The sequence below is a fragment of the Orycteropus afer genome, unplaced genomic scaffold, assembly GCF_000298275.1.
Source record: "Orycteropus afer afer isolate SDZICR_OR568_19922 unplaced genomic scaffold, OryAfe1.0 scaffold00374, whole genome shotgun sequence".
NCBI classification, from domain to species: Eukaryota; Metazoa; Chordata; class Mammalia; order Tubulidentata; family Orycteropodidae; genus Orycteropus; species Orycteropus afer.
In genome coordinates this window covers 668,795-685,455 of record NW_006921961.1, presented here as the reverse complement: position 1 = coordinate 685,455, position 16,661 = coordinate 668,795, and the positions used below count along the sequence as shown (strand labels likewise).

Here is a 16,661-nt window from a genome sequence, read left to right as displayed (position 1 = left end):
GCCCAACCTTCCTTCCGAGGAGTGGCTGGTGGGTTTGAACCGCCAGCCGTCTGGTTAGCAGGCAAGTGTCTTAGCCACTATGCTACCAGAGCTCCCATTGGATTACTGAATAATGTCCCTTTATATGGATCTACCATATTGGACATTTGGGTTCTTTCCACTTTTGGATTATTACGAACAATGCTGCTACGAACATTTGTGGACAGTTTTTATGTAGATGTATGTTTTCATTTCTCTTGGGTGTATACACGGAGTGGTATTGTTGTGTCATGTGGCAACTCTTTAACATTTTGAGGAACTCCAAACTGTTTCCAAAGTGGCTACACCATTCTACATTCTCACCAGCCGTATATAAGAATGCAGAATGGCTGATATTTCACCACATTCCTGCTGTCACTTCTTAGTATCTTTTTTTTCATTAAAACCATCCTAGTGGGAGTGAAATGGTAACACATTGTGGTTTTGATTTGCATTTCCCTAATGACTAATTATAGAAGCTCTGGTAGCATAATGTTCAAGGCACTTGACTGCTAACCAGAAGGCTGGCGGTTCAAACCCACAAGCCGCTCTTTGGAAGGAAGGCTGGGCAATCTACTTCTGTAGTGATACCACCTCAGAAACCCAAAGAGGGGTCACTATGATCAGGTCTGACTCAACGGCACACAACAACAACAACAATGACTAGTGATATTTAAGGGAGCTCTGGTAGTGTGGTGCCTAAGGCACTTGATTGCTAACCAGAAGACTGGCGGTTCAAACCCACCAGCCACTCTTCGGAAGGAAGATGGGGCAATCTACTTCCGTAGTGATACTGTCTTGGAAACCTCGAAGGCACATAACAACAACAATAACAATATTTAATGGGAAACAATAGTCTTTTCAAAAAATAGTGCTGGGGCAACTGGATATCTACAGGCAAAAGAATGAAGTTGAATGAACTCACACAATATAAAACCTAACTCAAAATGAATCACAGATCTAATATAAGAGATAAAACTATAAAACTCTTAGAATATATAATATGGGTAGATAAATGAGTGAACAGGCTAAATGATTAGGTATGTCTACGTAGGGGGGAGATACCCATGACCATGTATAGGGTTGGTAGACAATGTTTCTATGAGCGTATATCTATGTTCTGTAAGAATTTCCAGGTATATGGTAGTGCTAACAAGGGACCAGACCATAGTCATTTCTTGGCCACAGCCAGCTACTCAGAAGGAACAAGCAGTTGGACCTGTGGGCTCAGGACCATGGTTGCAGGGGACATCAAGCTCAACTGGCATAACATACTACACAAAAATATTGTTCCACATACTACTTTGGTGAGTAGTGACCAGGATCTTAAAAGCTTGCAAGCAGCCATCTAGATGCAAGGATGAGTCCCTCCTCATCCAGAGCAAAGAAGAATGAAGAAAATCAAAGACACATGGAAACAATTAGTCCAAGGGATTCTCAGCCTATATGACTATGAGACCAGAAGAACTAGATGGTGCCTAGTTACCATGGTCAATCACTCAGAGGGGGATCTATGGAGAAGATTCTGGGTAGAGTGGGAGAACAATGTAGAACAGACTCAAAATCAGAATAAAAAAAAAGGGGACCAAGTTTGCTGGTCTGATAGAGCCTGACGGAACCCCTGAGACTATGGCCCCTAGCTACCCTTCAGGTATGAAATTGAACCCACTCCTGTGGCTTTTAGCCAAACAAAAGACAGGCATATGAGCTGAACATTCACATTAGGCAGATACACTCCTCAGAGAGATCAATCATGGGAGAGTAGAAGGGCTGTGTATGCACAGGGAGACAGCTGGGAGGGGGCAGGAGTGCATGGGAGGAAGGGACACAGGGAAGAGGTAACTATAGGGAGGAAGGAGGAAGAGATCTGTTGCAGTGTGAGAAATTGCAGTTAATGTCATGAGACAAAGTGTATGTGAACTGCAGTATGGAAAATGAATTTGCTCTGTAAATTTTCACCCAAATCACAATAAAAATAAAAATAAAAATAAAAACACTCTTAGAAGAAAACATAGGATTAAATCTTTGTGAACATGGTTGTTGTTGTTGTTATTTGCCATCGAGTCGGCCCTGACTCATAGTGACCCCTCCTTGGGTTTCCGAGGCAGTATCACTACAGAAGTAGGATTGCCCAACCTTCCTTCCGAGGAGTGGCTGGTGGGTTTGAACCGCCAGCCTTCTGGTTAGCAGTCAAGTGCCTTAGGCACATGGTTAGGTAATATTTTCTTAGCTACAACACCAAAAGCACAGGGACAAAACAAAATATACATAAATTGAACTATATTAAACTTTAAAAACTTTTGTACCATAAACAATACTACCAGAAAAACAAAAACTCACAAGAGGGAAGTGACAACTATCAAGCAATCAGCCATGGGAGAAGAGAAGGGCAGTGTATGCACAGTGAGACAGCTGGGTTAGATGGGAGTGCATGGGAGGGAAGGCCACAGGGAAGAGGTAACTACAGGGAGGAAGTAGGAAGAGAGCTGTTACACTGTGGGGAATTGCAGTCAATGTCATGAGACAAAGTGTGTATGAACTGCTGTATGGAAAATGAATTTGCTCTGTAAAAACTTTCGCCCAAATCACAATAAAAATTTTTTTCAAAAAGATGAATAATCATAAACAGTAACTAGTATCAAAAATATATTTTAAAACCCTCACAAATCCATAATATAAATAACTCAATTTAAAAATAGACGAAGAATATGAATAGACATTCCTTCAAAGAGTATAAACAAATGACCAGTAAGCACAAGAAAAGATGATCAATTGATTAATTTATACAGATGAGAAAACTCAGAGACAGGCAGTTTAAATGATATCACCGACGTCAGTCAGGTGGTTAGTAGATCAGCGAGGTCTAGATCAGCCTTACATCGGAATATGATTACAGCTTTTGATACAGAAATACCTGGATTTGCAGCCGAGGGTTTACTTGTATACAATTAACTTAACCTCTCCAAGCCTTAGTTTATCTATAGTAAGATCTGCTTCACAGGATTGTTGTTAAAATTAAATGAGTGATGTTGTGCCTGTAGCAGAGTTTGACACCTAAAAAACCTTCAAATACTTGTGAACTCCATTCCCTTCCCTTAGACTACATATCTCTAACATAAGGTCTCTATGCTATTTAAGCATGTTTTTCTGATGACATGTCCTCTGCTAGAAACCTGTGATCTAATAAAGACTGGTCTCAGACTGGAAGGATACCAGTAATCCTAGGATCTAGCCTGGAACTCCTCTCCTTGAGATGACTAAAGTCCATTTAAATACCTCTCATTTGCAAAGACAATGTCTCTTAGTAAAGCATGATTGTTAAGAGTCACACTCCCAGACTTTGAATCCAAGTTTCTCCATTTGCTTGCTAATACATACATTACTTAATATTTCTAAATTTCAGTAAAATATACAGAATAATACCCATCCTTATACATTTCCACAAAGTGTAAATAAGACAGTCCATAGAAAAGTACCTAGTACAGTGCCTGAAAAGGAGCTCTGGTGGTATACTGGTTAAGGCATTTGGCTGCTATCCAAAAGGTCAGTGGTTCACACCCACTAGCAGCTCTGTAGAAGAAAAATGAAGCAGTCTGCTTCTGTAAAAATGTACAGTCTTGGAAACTCAATGGGGGGTTCACTATGAGTCAGAATCTTCTTGATGGCAGTGAGTTTGGCTTTTTGGTTTGACAGTGCCTGACATCTGAGTTTAATACAACATCATCATTATCATCTTACCTAGCCAGCAAGACCTGATATTCTATTCTTACTCTTTAATTAATGGTTAATTTTTCAAATAATATTTTATTTCTTTTATGCTAGTTAGGGACATTTCCCCACCACCACCATCACCAGTCAGCTTAAGAGATACAGAATCCTGTGAAATCTTACCCAATTTAAACCTTAGCCTTACATAACTACAAACAAACACACCAAAGTCTTTTCCAAAATTGAAGACAGCTAAAGTGCAATAAAAACATAACTACCACCTTGTTCAAACATGTCATGTAAAAAATCCAAGACAACATATAAATTAACAAAAGTCAAAAGGGGCAAATCTACAAACTACTTCTACTGAGAGCATAGGAGGAGGAAAGAGTTGGGATGGGCAGGGCGTGTGGCACCTTTTCCTTCATTTGTACAAAGTAGAGATTACCAAGTAATCAGGAAATTACATGTGACAAGTTTCGTTCATCAAACTTTTTTGAACACCTTTGATGTGAAAGGCACTGGGGTACAGGAGAGTAATTCAAAGACAAATTAAATAAATAAAATAAGCTAGCCAAAAGGTGATCATTGGCTTGGGATGGTAAGACATGTTTAAACAACTATACCATGAGACAGACTGGGATAAATGGCGTAAGATGTTACAAGCAAAATGATGTGGGAGTTCAAGAAAGTGTCTGATAGTTATACCTGGGGAGCTTAGAGCAACTAACTCACCAGACTGCCCTTAGGTGATCCATCCAAAAACCCACCTGTACCTCTATGCCTGTGATAGGAGTTTCTACCACAAGCTCTCATACTATCCTGCAAAAGCCCTTACTATGCTTCATGATAGAAGCTCTGGTCACGCAGTGCCTAAGGCATTTGACTGCTAACCAAAAGTCTGGCAGTTCAAATCCACCAGCCACTCCTCAGAAGGAAGACTGGGCAATCTACTTCTCTGTAGTATCTCTGTAGAGATACCACCTAGGAAACCCAAGGAGGGATCGCTATGAGTTGGAATTGACTCAATGGCAGTGAATTTATTTTGGTTTTATGCTTCATGATAAGTGCTAGAAGACATCCATTCATCCAACTCACTGGTAACAGGCAGGATTAGAACAGTCTCTGGGGCCACACTCCCTGGGTTCAAGTCTAATTCTATCACTTACTACTTGTCAAGGACCTTGATCAATTCACTTAACCATACTGTGCCTCAGTTCCCTCACCTATAAAATATGGATAAAAATAAAACCTATAAATCAATTTAAGTGCTTGTAACAGAATTTGGCATATAGTCAGTGCTACCTACAACAAAACGTTACATTAATTGTTAGCTTTCATCATCGTTGGCAAGATGCTCCTAGCAAGATAACTAAATAAATGAAAACACAGAAAGAAAATGTTGCACTTGAGAAGATAAGATAGAGTCATATAATATTTATATCATTTATATGATAAATGGAGTCATATAATCCTGAAGAGTTAAACTAGAGAACACTGGTTTTAAGAATGATTTGTTTTCATACGTATGGAGACTTAGACATACTATTCCATGTCAATTCTACAAATATGTTTAAAATGGGAAAATGGCTTTGTAGTATTTCATAGCTTTTGATGTTATATTAAATAGGAAAAAAATAATATTTACTCCCTTTTTAAAGATTCCGGAGGCTCATTAAAAAAATAATAAAAGGATTAGAACTTCAGAGCTGGATAAAAAAACCTTCCTGGAAGATGGGACCTAGGACTCCTGACATGCCATCAAAAGCAATGCAGCCAAATCCAGACACATCTGGTGCCTTTCTCAAGTGCTCTTTTAAGTTATTTTAGTTCATTGGATTCAGTCACTTGAGAAGGACAGACATGTGGTTCACAGGGAGATTACCTTTGGTTAAGGTGCCTGTTGTTGTTGTTGTTATGTGCCGTCGAGTCTGCCCCGACTCATAGCGACCCCTCCTTGGGTTTCCGAGGCAGTATCACTACGGAAGTAGGATTGCCCAACCTTCCTTCTGAGGAGTAGCTGGTGGGTTTGAACCGCCAGCCTTCTGGTTAGCAGTCAAGTGCTTTTAGCCTAGCTTCCCTAAAAATCTTATTAAAGAAGAAGAGAGATCAGACTAAAGTGATGAGCTTTCAGACCTTTCTGGTAACGCATCTGTCCAAAAGGCACGAAGTCTTTCTTTCATACCAAACAGCATTCTAATGCAAACCCAGCAGCCTGTGTGGGGTCAAATACATGACAACTCAAGAGCTCTTTATAATGCCTACAACTTCAATGAAGCTTAAATTGCAACCCCCAAATTAGTCAAGAACCCTCAGGGAGAAGTGGGGGAGAAATTTTAGAGAGTCAAATTACCCATATAATCCAGATAATGTTTACCTCCATTTAAGCAACAAAACTTTGATGAAAGCTTTGCGACAAGGCTTGTTCTTGAGAATATATTACAGCATGACTGAAACAGTATCGTAAATGTGATTTAAACTTTTCTCAAGGTCTAGGAGTTGTTCATTAGAATCTCTCTCCATGGCAGACAAAGGCAAATGAGGATGGGCAGAAGAGGCTATACCCACCCACCAACACGCACACTGTGAATTCCTGATTTCCTTCAGCTACGGCTGCAAAATGACTTCTTGTTAGGTGCCTTAGAGTCATGTCTAACTCAAGGTGACCCCACTTAAATGACCCAACATGCTAAATATCTACACAGGGTAGAAACGTACCCATTATTTCAACTTGTTTTCTCTGAACCTGTGGCTCTCTAAAGAGCACACAGCACACAACTCCTCGTAACACCAGATAAAATCTGTCAGAGTTGAGAACAGGGCCAAATTCTCGTTAGGCTGTTGTTACACGCCATTGATTCTAACTCACAGCAGCCCTAAGTTCACCAAAACGGAACACTGTCCAGTCCTACACCAGCCTCATAATCCTTGCTGTGCTTGTGCCCATCACCGCAGCCACCATGTCAATCTATGTCGTCGAGGGGTCTTCCCCTTTTTCACTGACCCTCCACTTTACCAAGCATGATATTTTCCAGGGACTGGTCCCTTCTGACAACATGACCAAAGTAGGTAAGATGAAGTCTAGCCATTTTCACCTCTAAAGAGCATTCTGGCTACATTTCTTCCAGGACAGATTTGTTCATTCTTCTGGCATTCTCAGTATTCTTCATCAACACCATGATTCAAAGGCATCAATTTTTCTTCAGTCTTTTTTACTCACTGCCCAGCTTTCACATGCATATAAGGCGACTGAAAATACCACAGCTTGGGGTTAGGCACACCTTAGTCTTCAAAGAGACGTCTTTGCTTTTCAACACTTTAAAGAGGTCTTTTGCAGCAGATTTGCCCAGTGCAATATGACGTCTGATTCCTTCACTGCTGCTTCCATTGGTGTTGATTGTGGATCCAAGTCAAATGAAATCTTTGACAACGTCAATCTTCTCTCCATTTATTATAATGTTGCATATTGGTCCAGTTGTGAAGATGTTTGTTTTCATTGTGTTGAGGTGAAATCCACTGAAGATTTCTTTCTTTCTGCAGTCTTTGATCTTCATCAGTAAGTGCTTTAAGTCATCTTCACTTTCAGCAAGCAAGGTTGTGTCATCTGCTTATCACTGGTTGTTAATGAGTCTTCCTCTAATCCTGATGCCACATTCTTCTTCGTACAGTCAAGTCTCAGATTATTTGCTCAGCCTACAGACTGAGTATGTATGGTGAAAGGACACAACCTGATGCATGACCTTCCTGATTTTAAACGATTCAGTGTCCCCTTGTTCTGTTTGCACAACAGGCCCTTGATCTAATTCTGCTATGCACTGCTCTTTCATACAGGCAGTCCCCAGTTTAGAACATCAACTCATTCTTGCCCTTTACTGTTATGTAAATTTGCTCTCACTTTGAAATGACTGAACCAACCACTAAACTATTTGCAACAAATTCATCACAATTACCTTCACTTGGTGTAAGTGCAGCTTTTAAATCACTGAAAAGGTTTTAAGGCTTTTCTTGTACTAACCAAAAACCAAACACACTGCTATGAGTCAATTCTAACTCAGAGCAACCCTGTAGGGCAAAGTAGAACTGCCTCGGGGGTTTCCGTGCAGCTGAGTGCTGTAACCACTGCACCACCAGGGCTTCTTTTCTTGCACTACACTAAGGCTAAATAAAAACCACATGCACTTGTTCCAATTTACCTGCAAATTCGACTTAAAGCCCCACATAGGAATGGATCTTGCTTATAACCTGTGGACTGCCTGTACCCAGGGGCAGTTACACCAGTTCTTTCCTCAAGTCTGTACTTGATCCATTTATGTCCTTCTGTTTAGGGCTTTAAATATGTCATGTCATTTTAACCTCCTCACCTTTAAGTCAAGTATTGCTTGTCTTTACAGACGGGAAAACTGAGGTTTGTTACTCAGTACTTGGGAAAGCATAACATTGCGGTTAAAAGCATATATTCTGAACCCTGCCTGCCTATCTGTGTGACATCAGGAAAGTTACTTTACCATTCTAGAACTGGGTTCCTTGCCTGAAGAGGGAGATAATAATATTGCTACCTCAGGCTGTTCTGAAGAGCGTATACACATCCCTGGCTCAAAAAAAAGGCTGCCAACAAGTCGATGATGACTCAGAGATTCTGTAGGACAGAATAGAACTACCCTACAGGCTTTGCAAACCTGTTAACCTTTACTGAAGCAAACTACCACATTTTCCTCCTTGATCAGCTGATGGGATTGAATTGTGGACCTTTCAGTTAGCAGCCAAGTGCGTAACCACTGCACCACTAGGGCTCATCAAAGCAAAAAACCAAACCCACTGCCATTGAGTCAATTCTAACTCATAGTAACCCTATAGGATACAGTAGAACTGCCCTATTGGGTTTCCAAGACCATAAATCTTTACAGAAGCAAATTGCCTTATCTTTTTCTCCGTGAAGCAATTGTTGGGTTTGAAGCACCAACGTTTTGGTTAGAAGTTGAATGTTTTAACCACTGCACCACCAAACCACCTTACTAGGGCTCATAGTATTTACTAAATAAGAGTAAACAAAAATATAACCTTAGCTGAGGAAAACTTATAAAAATAACTAAGTTTCCTTGTTCTAATTTCTTGCTCATATAACAACTTCCTGGTTATAACCAGGCTTTCCAGTTGAGCATTTACAAAGGAAGTACAGAGTGATTACTCTGTGCAAGTGACGTTTTTCTCCTCATAAGTTAATCAGTCTGTGAGTCCTGTTTACTATGCTAACAAAATCAGGGTTCTGAGACACCTAGATTGAGGCTGAGACCCAGGCCGTGTTCAAAAGGCACACTTTGTAAAGTGGCTTAGTCACCTCCTGCCATTTTCTCCAAACAACAACACAACATTTTATTCAAATTTCTATAGCCCTAGCTGTACAACTGGGGAGAAGGAAGTGTTGCTCCCTAAGAAACTTTTCTCTAATCAGCATACAGTGGTGAAAGATTACAGGTAGAAGAATACTGAGAGAAAAGAGAACGTTTCACTAAGCAAGTCCTCTCATATTTCTACTCCATGCACCACTTCAGAATGGGAAATCTGCTTGCTCAGGTTTCATTTCAACCAGAAAATGGAAAGCTTCACCTCACAAAGGGCCTTCAGCCCTCATTCAAAGGCAAGAGGCAAGTGCCAAAGCCACAAGCAGCTCCCTTCATGATGGCCTGTGTTACCTTGCCCTGATGATCATGCTTCATCTCCCAGCCCCGTGGCAGCTCCAGCTGTTTGTTCGCAAACATGTTGAGGAATCCCACAAGGTCCCGGTTATGCTGGTAACGTTCAAAGTGGTGGGTGTCCCGCCGGACTTTGGTGATCATGTGCTTCAAACACGTGTTGTTTGTAAACATGCGGTAGGCACTCTGAAGAAAAGGATGGAGAACTAACGTTAAACTGCTGTGACACATAAAAGCAACACATAGATCACATATGGTTATGCCTGGTCTTCTGATGGGTATATAATGGCTTCAAAACAATTCTGGATCTACACACGGAAACAGCAGGCAGAGAAAAATATCCTCCTCAAAACAAAAGACAAAGACTATAGCAAATAAGGCTGTCTTCACTGACAATGATGTCTAGAGAAGAACAAAATGCAGTGGAGTTTCTTTCTACATAGGACATTACGGTATAAAGTTAGTATTAGGCAAAAAACGTACACACTCAAAATTATACCACATTGGAGGCAAATATATGACCTTTCAGTAAGTCTGACATCTCTAGCATCAGAACAGATCTCTGGTTCTCTGAGCATCAGATGAAGTATCTAGCATGCATTTAGGAGAGAACCGTATAAAAATTCCTGGCCATTTACTTGAATATTAGAAGTACATGCAATGGGATGAGTTATTCCCACTGAGAGTCTATGTTCAACTGAGACTATACTAAATCGAAGTTTTTCTTCTCACATCTTCTTAGAAGCAGAAGTTCAATGGAATGGCAGACAGAGTGTCTGGACTAAATACATATATACGTATATATACCAAAACCAAAACCAAAACCCACTGCCACTGAGTCAATTTCAACTCATAGAGACCCCCATTGGGTTTCCAAGGCAGTAAATCTTTATGGAAGTAGATTGCCCAGTATTCTTTCCATGGAGTAGCTGATGGGTTTGAACTGCCATCCTTCTGGTTAGCAGTCAATTGCCCGAGGCAAGTCCTTCTAGAGTATTCTTCCCTTTGGCCCAGTAAGCATAACTGGCACTGTCTGAAATAGTCGCTGCTCCTCACTGTTTCAAATAGTGGGTCCTTGAGTAACTACGGGGATCAGAGAACCCTGACAACCCAGTTTGGAATAAGAAATAAACTTCTGATAGCATAAGTCACTGAGATTTGTGGGTCACTGTCCTTGAAGGATAACACAAACTATTATGACTGATTCACCATCATTATACACATCTTTTGCTTTGTATTAAGGTACTTACTCCCTATCAAAATAAACAAAAAGAAAAGAAGTAGGAAGACCACATTGAACCATCTCAACTACTAGTTACATAGTACATCTGAGTATAAGATATTTTGGGGTCTTTTTCAACCTGATGAGGCACTGATGGTTGATTGACAGAATTTTCACCTTCCATATGAGAAACTGGGTTCAATTCCCAGCCAATGAACTTCATCCACAGTCACCACCCATCTGTCAGTGAGGGCATATATGTTGGTGTGATGTTGAACAGGTTTTAGGAAAGCCTCCAGACTAAGACGAACTAGGAGGAAAGGCCTGGTGATCTGTGTCTGCAAATCAGCCAATGAAAACAATTGATAACAACATATGACCCACAACCGATCATGGAAATGGCCCTGGATTGGCAGCATTTAATTTCACTGTGCAAGGGATTGCCATGAGTTGGAGGTTGACTTGATGGCAGCTCACAACAACAATTTCAACCTGACAGATTTCACTGGTTGTGGCAGTTGTGAAGTTCAAAGCAGAGAGCACTGCCAAAGCAGGCAGGTCTATGCAAGGGATCTGGGCAATTGCAGAGCATGAGACAATAAGAAAGTGATATCACGAAAGCCAAGGAGGAGGTTCATGAAAGAAGTTGGAGGCTGTCACAGAGACAAACTTCAGCTAACTTTTAAGTTAGCCTGTGGCTGGCCTGCTTTGTAGTTTTAAGTACTATCACTAAGAGGTTCCCCCCCCCCCTTGCATTTGGCTCCACGTTGTTAATACATTTCCACATAAGTCATTTTAAGCATAGAGGCCTGAGACTACACTACCTTGTGTGGCAATGGTAACAAGCTTTCAATCTTTATTCCTTAATAGCCCTCTTTGGGGTCAAATTATTGTGAGATGATTCCGTGGGATAAATCATTACATTAACTCTGCTCTAAATAGATACACCTTCTGGCCCCCTCACTTTTTTCTCCCTCAATTAAAGTAAATGGAGCACATGCAGATTCTCTATCTAGAGCACCAGAAATGTTCCTCACTCTGCTGAAGAAAAGAACTTCATTAGGGCAAGAAGCAGTGGCAATTAGATCCCAGCCTCCAGCTTGAACTCTCAAGTAATTCCCTTGGGTTGGACAGCTCTTCAAGTACAGGAGTCTTAAGGTTGGTCTTATAATTAATTACGTCCTTTCATCTTCCTCTTTCCCACTCACCAAGACATGTCATATACTGCCAGGTTCAACTGATCTTTGCAAAATCACCTATCAAAGTAAATTAAGTGCAAGAAAGATTTCTCTCATTAGTAATTATCAAACAACCTTTAGAACTAAAGCCTTTCAAGTCTGAATAATATGAACACAGATGTTAGGGTCTATGTATAAAACACTTAAGGCAAACAGGAACATCACTCCAGATATAAAAATAAGCATATTTTTATAAAGAAAATATTTTTAAAGAAGCATATTGCAATGCAGTGAATTGCTTAATATGGCCTTTCTAGCCATAGTCTTCCAGTTTGTGATGATTGTAAATCCTAGCCTCTATGCCTATTTAGGGTAGGATGTATCCTGAGTCCCACCTTGCTGAGGGGTGTTACTCAAGCCACTGTCCTTAGTTTCCTTGAGTGTATTTATGTGAATGTACTGGCAAATCGCTCTCTGTTGCTCCAGATCCTGCATTTGGTTCATCATTTTATTTTATCCCGTAAGATGGGATAGTAATAACTACTTTGCTTCAAGTCACCCCTGGACTTGAGACAACAACCAGTTGTCTGGCCTGCTGTGTGGATTTGCCAGCCTCTGCAGCCACAAGAGTGAGAAGAAGCCTCCAAACCTACACCTGACCCATGGATTTGGGACTTGCCTGCCTCCCAGCTTCCACCACCATGGGAGCCATTTCCTTTGCAGTTTGTGAGCTTTGTGAGATGTTACAGAGAAACACGGAACCCTTAGATGGCAGGGAGAGTGCCAAGAGCAGTAGGGGGAGTTGATGTTGGAAATGATGGAGTGCAGCAGTTTGAAAAAGTTGGACATTTGGGACATATTTAACCTCCACCTCATAGGGACCAGCCTTGTGCCAATCTTTCTAAAAGAAATTATTTAAGCATATACATATATATTTCAGGAAGGACATTTATACTCTAGTTCATATACAACTACAGTAAGGATTCTAGTCACAGTCTGCCTAAGCTAGGAGAGCAATAACTATTTTGCTTCCTTCGTAGGAGTGTGAGATTCAAGTCCAATAGGACAAAGGATGTGAAAGAGCTCTGAAGAGGTAAAATGTATCTATAAAAATACAAAGGACAAGTAAAAGAATACATAGCATGTAATGCTATAACAAATGAATGTTGTTTTTGTTGTGTGCTGTTGAGTCAATTCCAACTCATAGTGACCCTACAGGACAGAGTACAACTGCCCTGTAGGGTTTCCTAGGTTGCATTCTTCACAAAAGTGGGAATGTAGGTCTTTTCTCTTGTAGAGCCACTGGTGGGTTCAAATCACTGACCTCTTGGTTAGCAACCAAGTGTTTAACCATTGTGGAACCTAAAAAAATCAAACCAAACCAAACCCAGTGCCATCAAGTGGATTCCAACTTATAGCAACCCCCGTGGGGTTTCCGAGGGAGTAAATCTTTACAGAAGTAGATTTACCATTTTCCTTCTGTGGAGTGTGTGTGTGTGTGGGGGGGGGGGGGTGTGAACTGCCAACCTTCTAGTTAGCAGTCAAATGCCTTAGGCACTATACCACCACAGCTCCTATTGTAGCACCAGGGCTCCTTAAAAGAACATACAGCAGTACAATGTTGTAACAAATCAATGTAAAATTGCTATCTACTTCAGTTTTTAAAGATGCTGGGCAAGAATCCCACTTTTTATTAACTGAAGAAGAGTCTCCAAACCTTTACTGAGTTGGTGCTAGGCCCTATGCTAAGTCCTGAGAATACAGATGAGCAAAGCCTGGTTGCTCAAAAAGATGGAAAAGAAAAATTATAGAGGTGGGGAAGAAGAGGTTCACGACAGGCAAAAAGCAGAGCTGGGAAAACAGACTATCAAAGCAATGAAAATCCTGAAACAAACTGGAATAGAACTAGCAGAGCTAATACCGGGAATGGTCTCAAGAGCTGAGAAACGCAACAGAGTGGGATTACAATGAAAGAGTTCATGAATTTAGTCTCATGGAAGGTGATGAGGATTTTTTAAAGAAAAAGGTGACAATGACAAAGCTGTTTAAAGAAGGAGGCATCTTTATTCTCCCTCTGGGGTTTAGTGATTCTGACTGGGGAAGGATCCTTTATTGTACTTTTTTTTTTTTTTTTTTGGAGAAAAAGATGCAGTAAATGAATCTGATCTCTCTGAAACCAAAAGATTAGGAAAGGGAAAATGGGGCCTATCTTATCACATGATTTCACCTGGGAAGGTGCTTGCAGTGTTAAGGTAGCAAGGCAAGTTGGTCACTGCTTCCAGAAAATAAAGCCCTTTTAAGTGATTTTTGAAAGAAAGTTTTCTCTTCTTTTGACATGGCTTTAACTTTTCCTTTCTTTTTAATTTTTTCAAATTGTGATTTAGGTGAAAGTTTCCGAAGCAAACTGGCTTTCCGTTTACTAGTGTTTACCATTTTCCTTCACCCTGCTTCCCTATCCCTTCTGAGCTTTCTCGCCGGCAAATGCTGCCCCTTTGATCTCATATGGCTGACTGTTATAATGAGTGTGTACTGCCCTGGCATTATTGTTCACTTTATAAGCCTGTCTGTCATTTGGCTAGGAGCTCTGGTGGTGTAGTGCCTAAGGCATTTGACTGCTCACCAGAAGACTGATACCACCTTGGAAACCCAAGGAGGGGCATCTATGAGCCTGATCCAACTCGACGGCAGTGAGACTTTGGCTAAAAGTTGAGCCAGTGGAATGAGTTCAGTTCTAGGCTTGAAGGGTGTCTAAGGGCTATAACCTTATAACAGATCATCAGTCTCTATCAGGTCAGTAACCTGGTCTTTTTAAAATTTTGCTCTACACTTTTCTCCCATTCTGTTGGAGACCTCCCATTATTCCTTTCAAAGTGGTTAAGTTTTTCCCTTTTAGTTATTCTTTCTCTATTGCAAAACTCCCTTTCCTAAGCCTCCCTTTTGGTTGTTTTTTACCTTCCTAGTAAGACAAAACCACCCATGGCTGAGTAAACTACTTAGTGGAATTTTATTAAAACAACAGTCCTTGGAATTCAAATGAGTTTTTTTGGTTAAGTGTTGGGTGTTAGAAATGAAAAGTATTGAGAGCAGTTGAGGATAATGTTACATATATGTAAAGAGTACAGTTCTCTTTACATAAATATAAAGAGTTCAGTTCTTATCAATCAACTACAACGTAAATAACATGGAAACTTTTTTTTTTTTTTTGCAGGTTTTTCTGTAGTGTTAGGTGACCATATGTCCTATATTACCTGACCCACTCTCAATTTCACCTGATTCTGTTTTTTAAACAATGCAGTGAAGTATATTACTGCTAGACAGATTTTTTCATGTTGGAATCTTTAGCAAACAGCTCTCATATTCACAAGAAGGCAAATTTGAGCACGCTGAGGTATTATATTCAAGGAGCCCTGGTGGTGCAGGGGTTAAGGCTGCTAACTGAAAGATTACAAGTTTGAACCCGCCAGCTGCTTTGCAAGAGAAAAGACCTGGCAATCTGCTTCAGTAAAAATTATAGCCAAGAAAAACCTATGAGCAGTCCTACTCTGTCCTATAGGGTCGCTATGAGGTGGAATAGGTTTGATGGAACAAAACAACAATACAAATCATTCACTAAAATTTAATCATGAACAAAATTGAGAAATGTGGCTTCCATAGAAGTCTTCTGGGGTGTGGAAATATTACTGCATTATATAGTCTTCCCTTATAATAGGAGGAGCTCTGGTGGCACAGTACCTAAGGCATTTGACAGCAAACCAGAAGGCTGGTGGTTCAAACCCACCAGCCACTCCCTGGAAGGAAGGTTGGGCAATCTACTTCCATAAAGATACTACCTCGGAAACCCAAGGAGTGGTCACTATGAGTCGGTTCCAACTTAACTGCAGTGAGTGGTGGTGCCTTTATAATATTTTTAATAAAGGATTTTACATTGTTTTCATCTAGCTAAAGGGTAAAATGGAGGGAAAATTTCAACTTACTAATAAAATTAATCACAATTATCAATTTGTCTATTTTGCAACAGCAGAAATTTTGACTTTTAAGAATATATTTTGACTGCTAACCAGAAGGCTGGCAGTTCAAACCCACCAGCCACTCCTCCGAAGGAAGGTTAGGCAATCTACTTCCATAGAGATACTGCCTCGGAAACCCAAGGAGTTGCTATGAGTCAGAGACAACTCAATAGCACATAACAACAACAAGAATATATTTATGATTTTAGAGCAATAATTTCCTTCAAAGTACTAAGGAGTTTTGATTATAGAATTAATGTATTTCTAGAGCTCATTGCTGGCTGAGGAAGGACGTGCTGCTGAGAGAAACTCACTCCTGAGAGACATGTGCTGCTGTGAAAGAGACGCAAGAGACATGCATTGCTGAGAGAGACACCAAGACACAGGCATTGTTGGGAGAGTGGCTGAGAGAGACTGTTGGCTGAAAGACGGCAGGATGAGAGAGACTGAGCATTTTTCCTGAACTTGAATTGTAGCCTGGTGCTTCCCTAATAAACCTCATAATCTGTGAGTTCTGTGTGGCCACTGCAGTGAATTATCGAACTCAGCAGAAAGGTGGTGAGTGCTGCGGAAGGAACGGTTGGTGTCAGGGATGGTGAAAGGGCTGGAGAGAGGCAGCATGTCTGGCCTTACAGGAGTAGGCCTTGGGCTACTGATGGTGATTCTGTCTTCCTCTTGTGCGGTTCGAGGAGGTCATAAAGATGTAGCCTCCTTGCCCCTTTGGCAGGGCTGTTTCCACTTTGCTATTATTACAATGCTGCTGTGAACACTTAGGAGCTCTGGTAGTGTAGTGCCTAAGGCCCTTGACTGCTAACCACAAGGCTGGGGGTTCAAACCC

At 40.8% G+C, this 16,661-nt stretch overlaps 1 protein-coding gene across 1 annotated transcript in view; it reads right to left on the bottom strand.

Annotated features, from left to right (window-relative positions):
- The window catches only part of HECW2 (HECT, C2 and WW domain containing E3 ubiquitin protein ligase 2), a 288,426-nt gene that overhangs the window by 121,143 nt on the left and 150,622 nt on the right, over window positions 1-16,661 (bottom strand). The window contains exon 13 of the mRNA XM_007953146.2: window positions 9,417-9,602. Coding sequence (XP_007951337.1) covers window positions 9,417-9,602 — 186 coding nt within the window. The remainder of the gene's footprint in view (window positions 1-9,416; window positions 9,603-16,661) is intronic.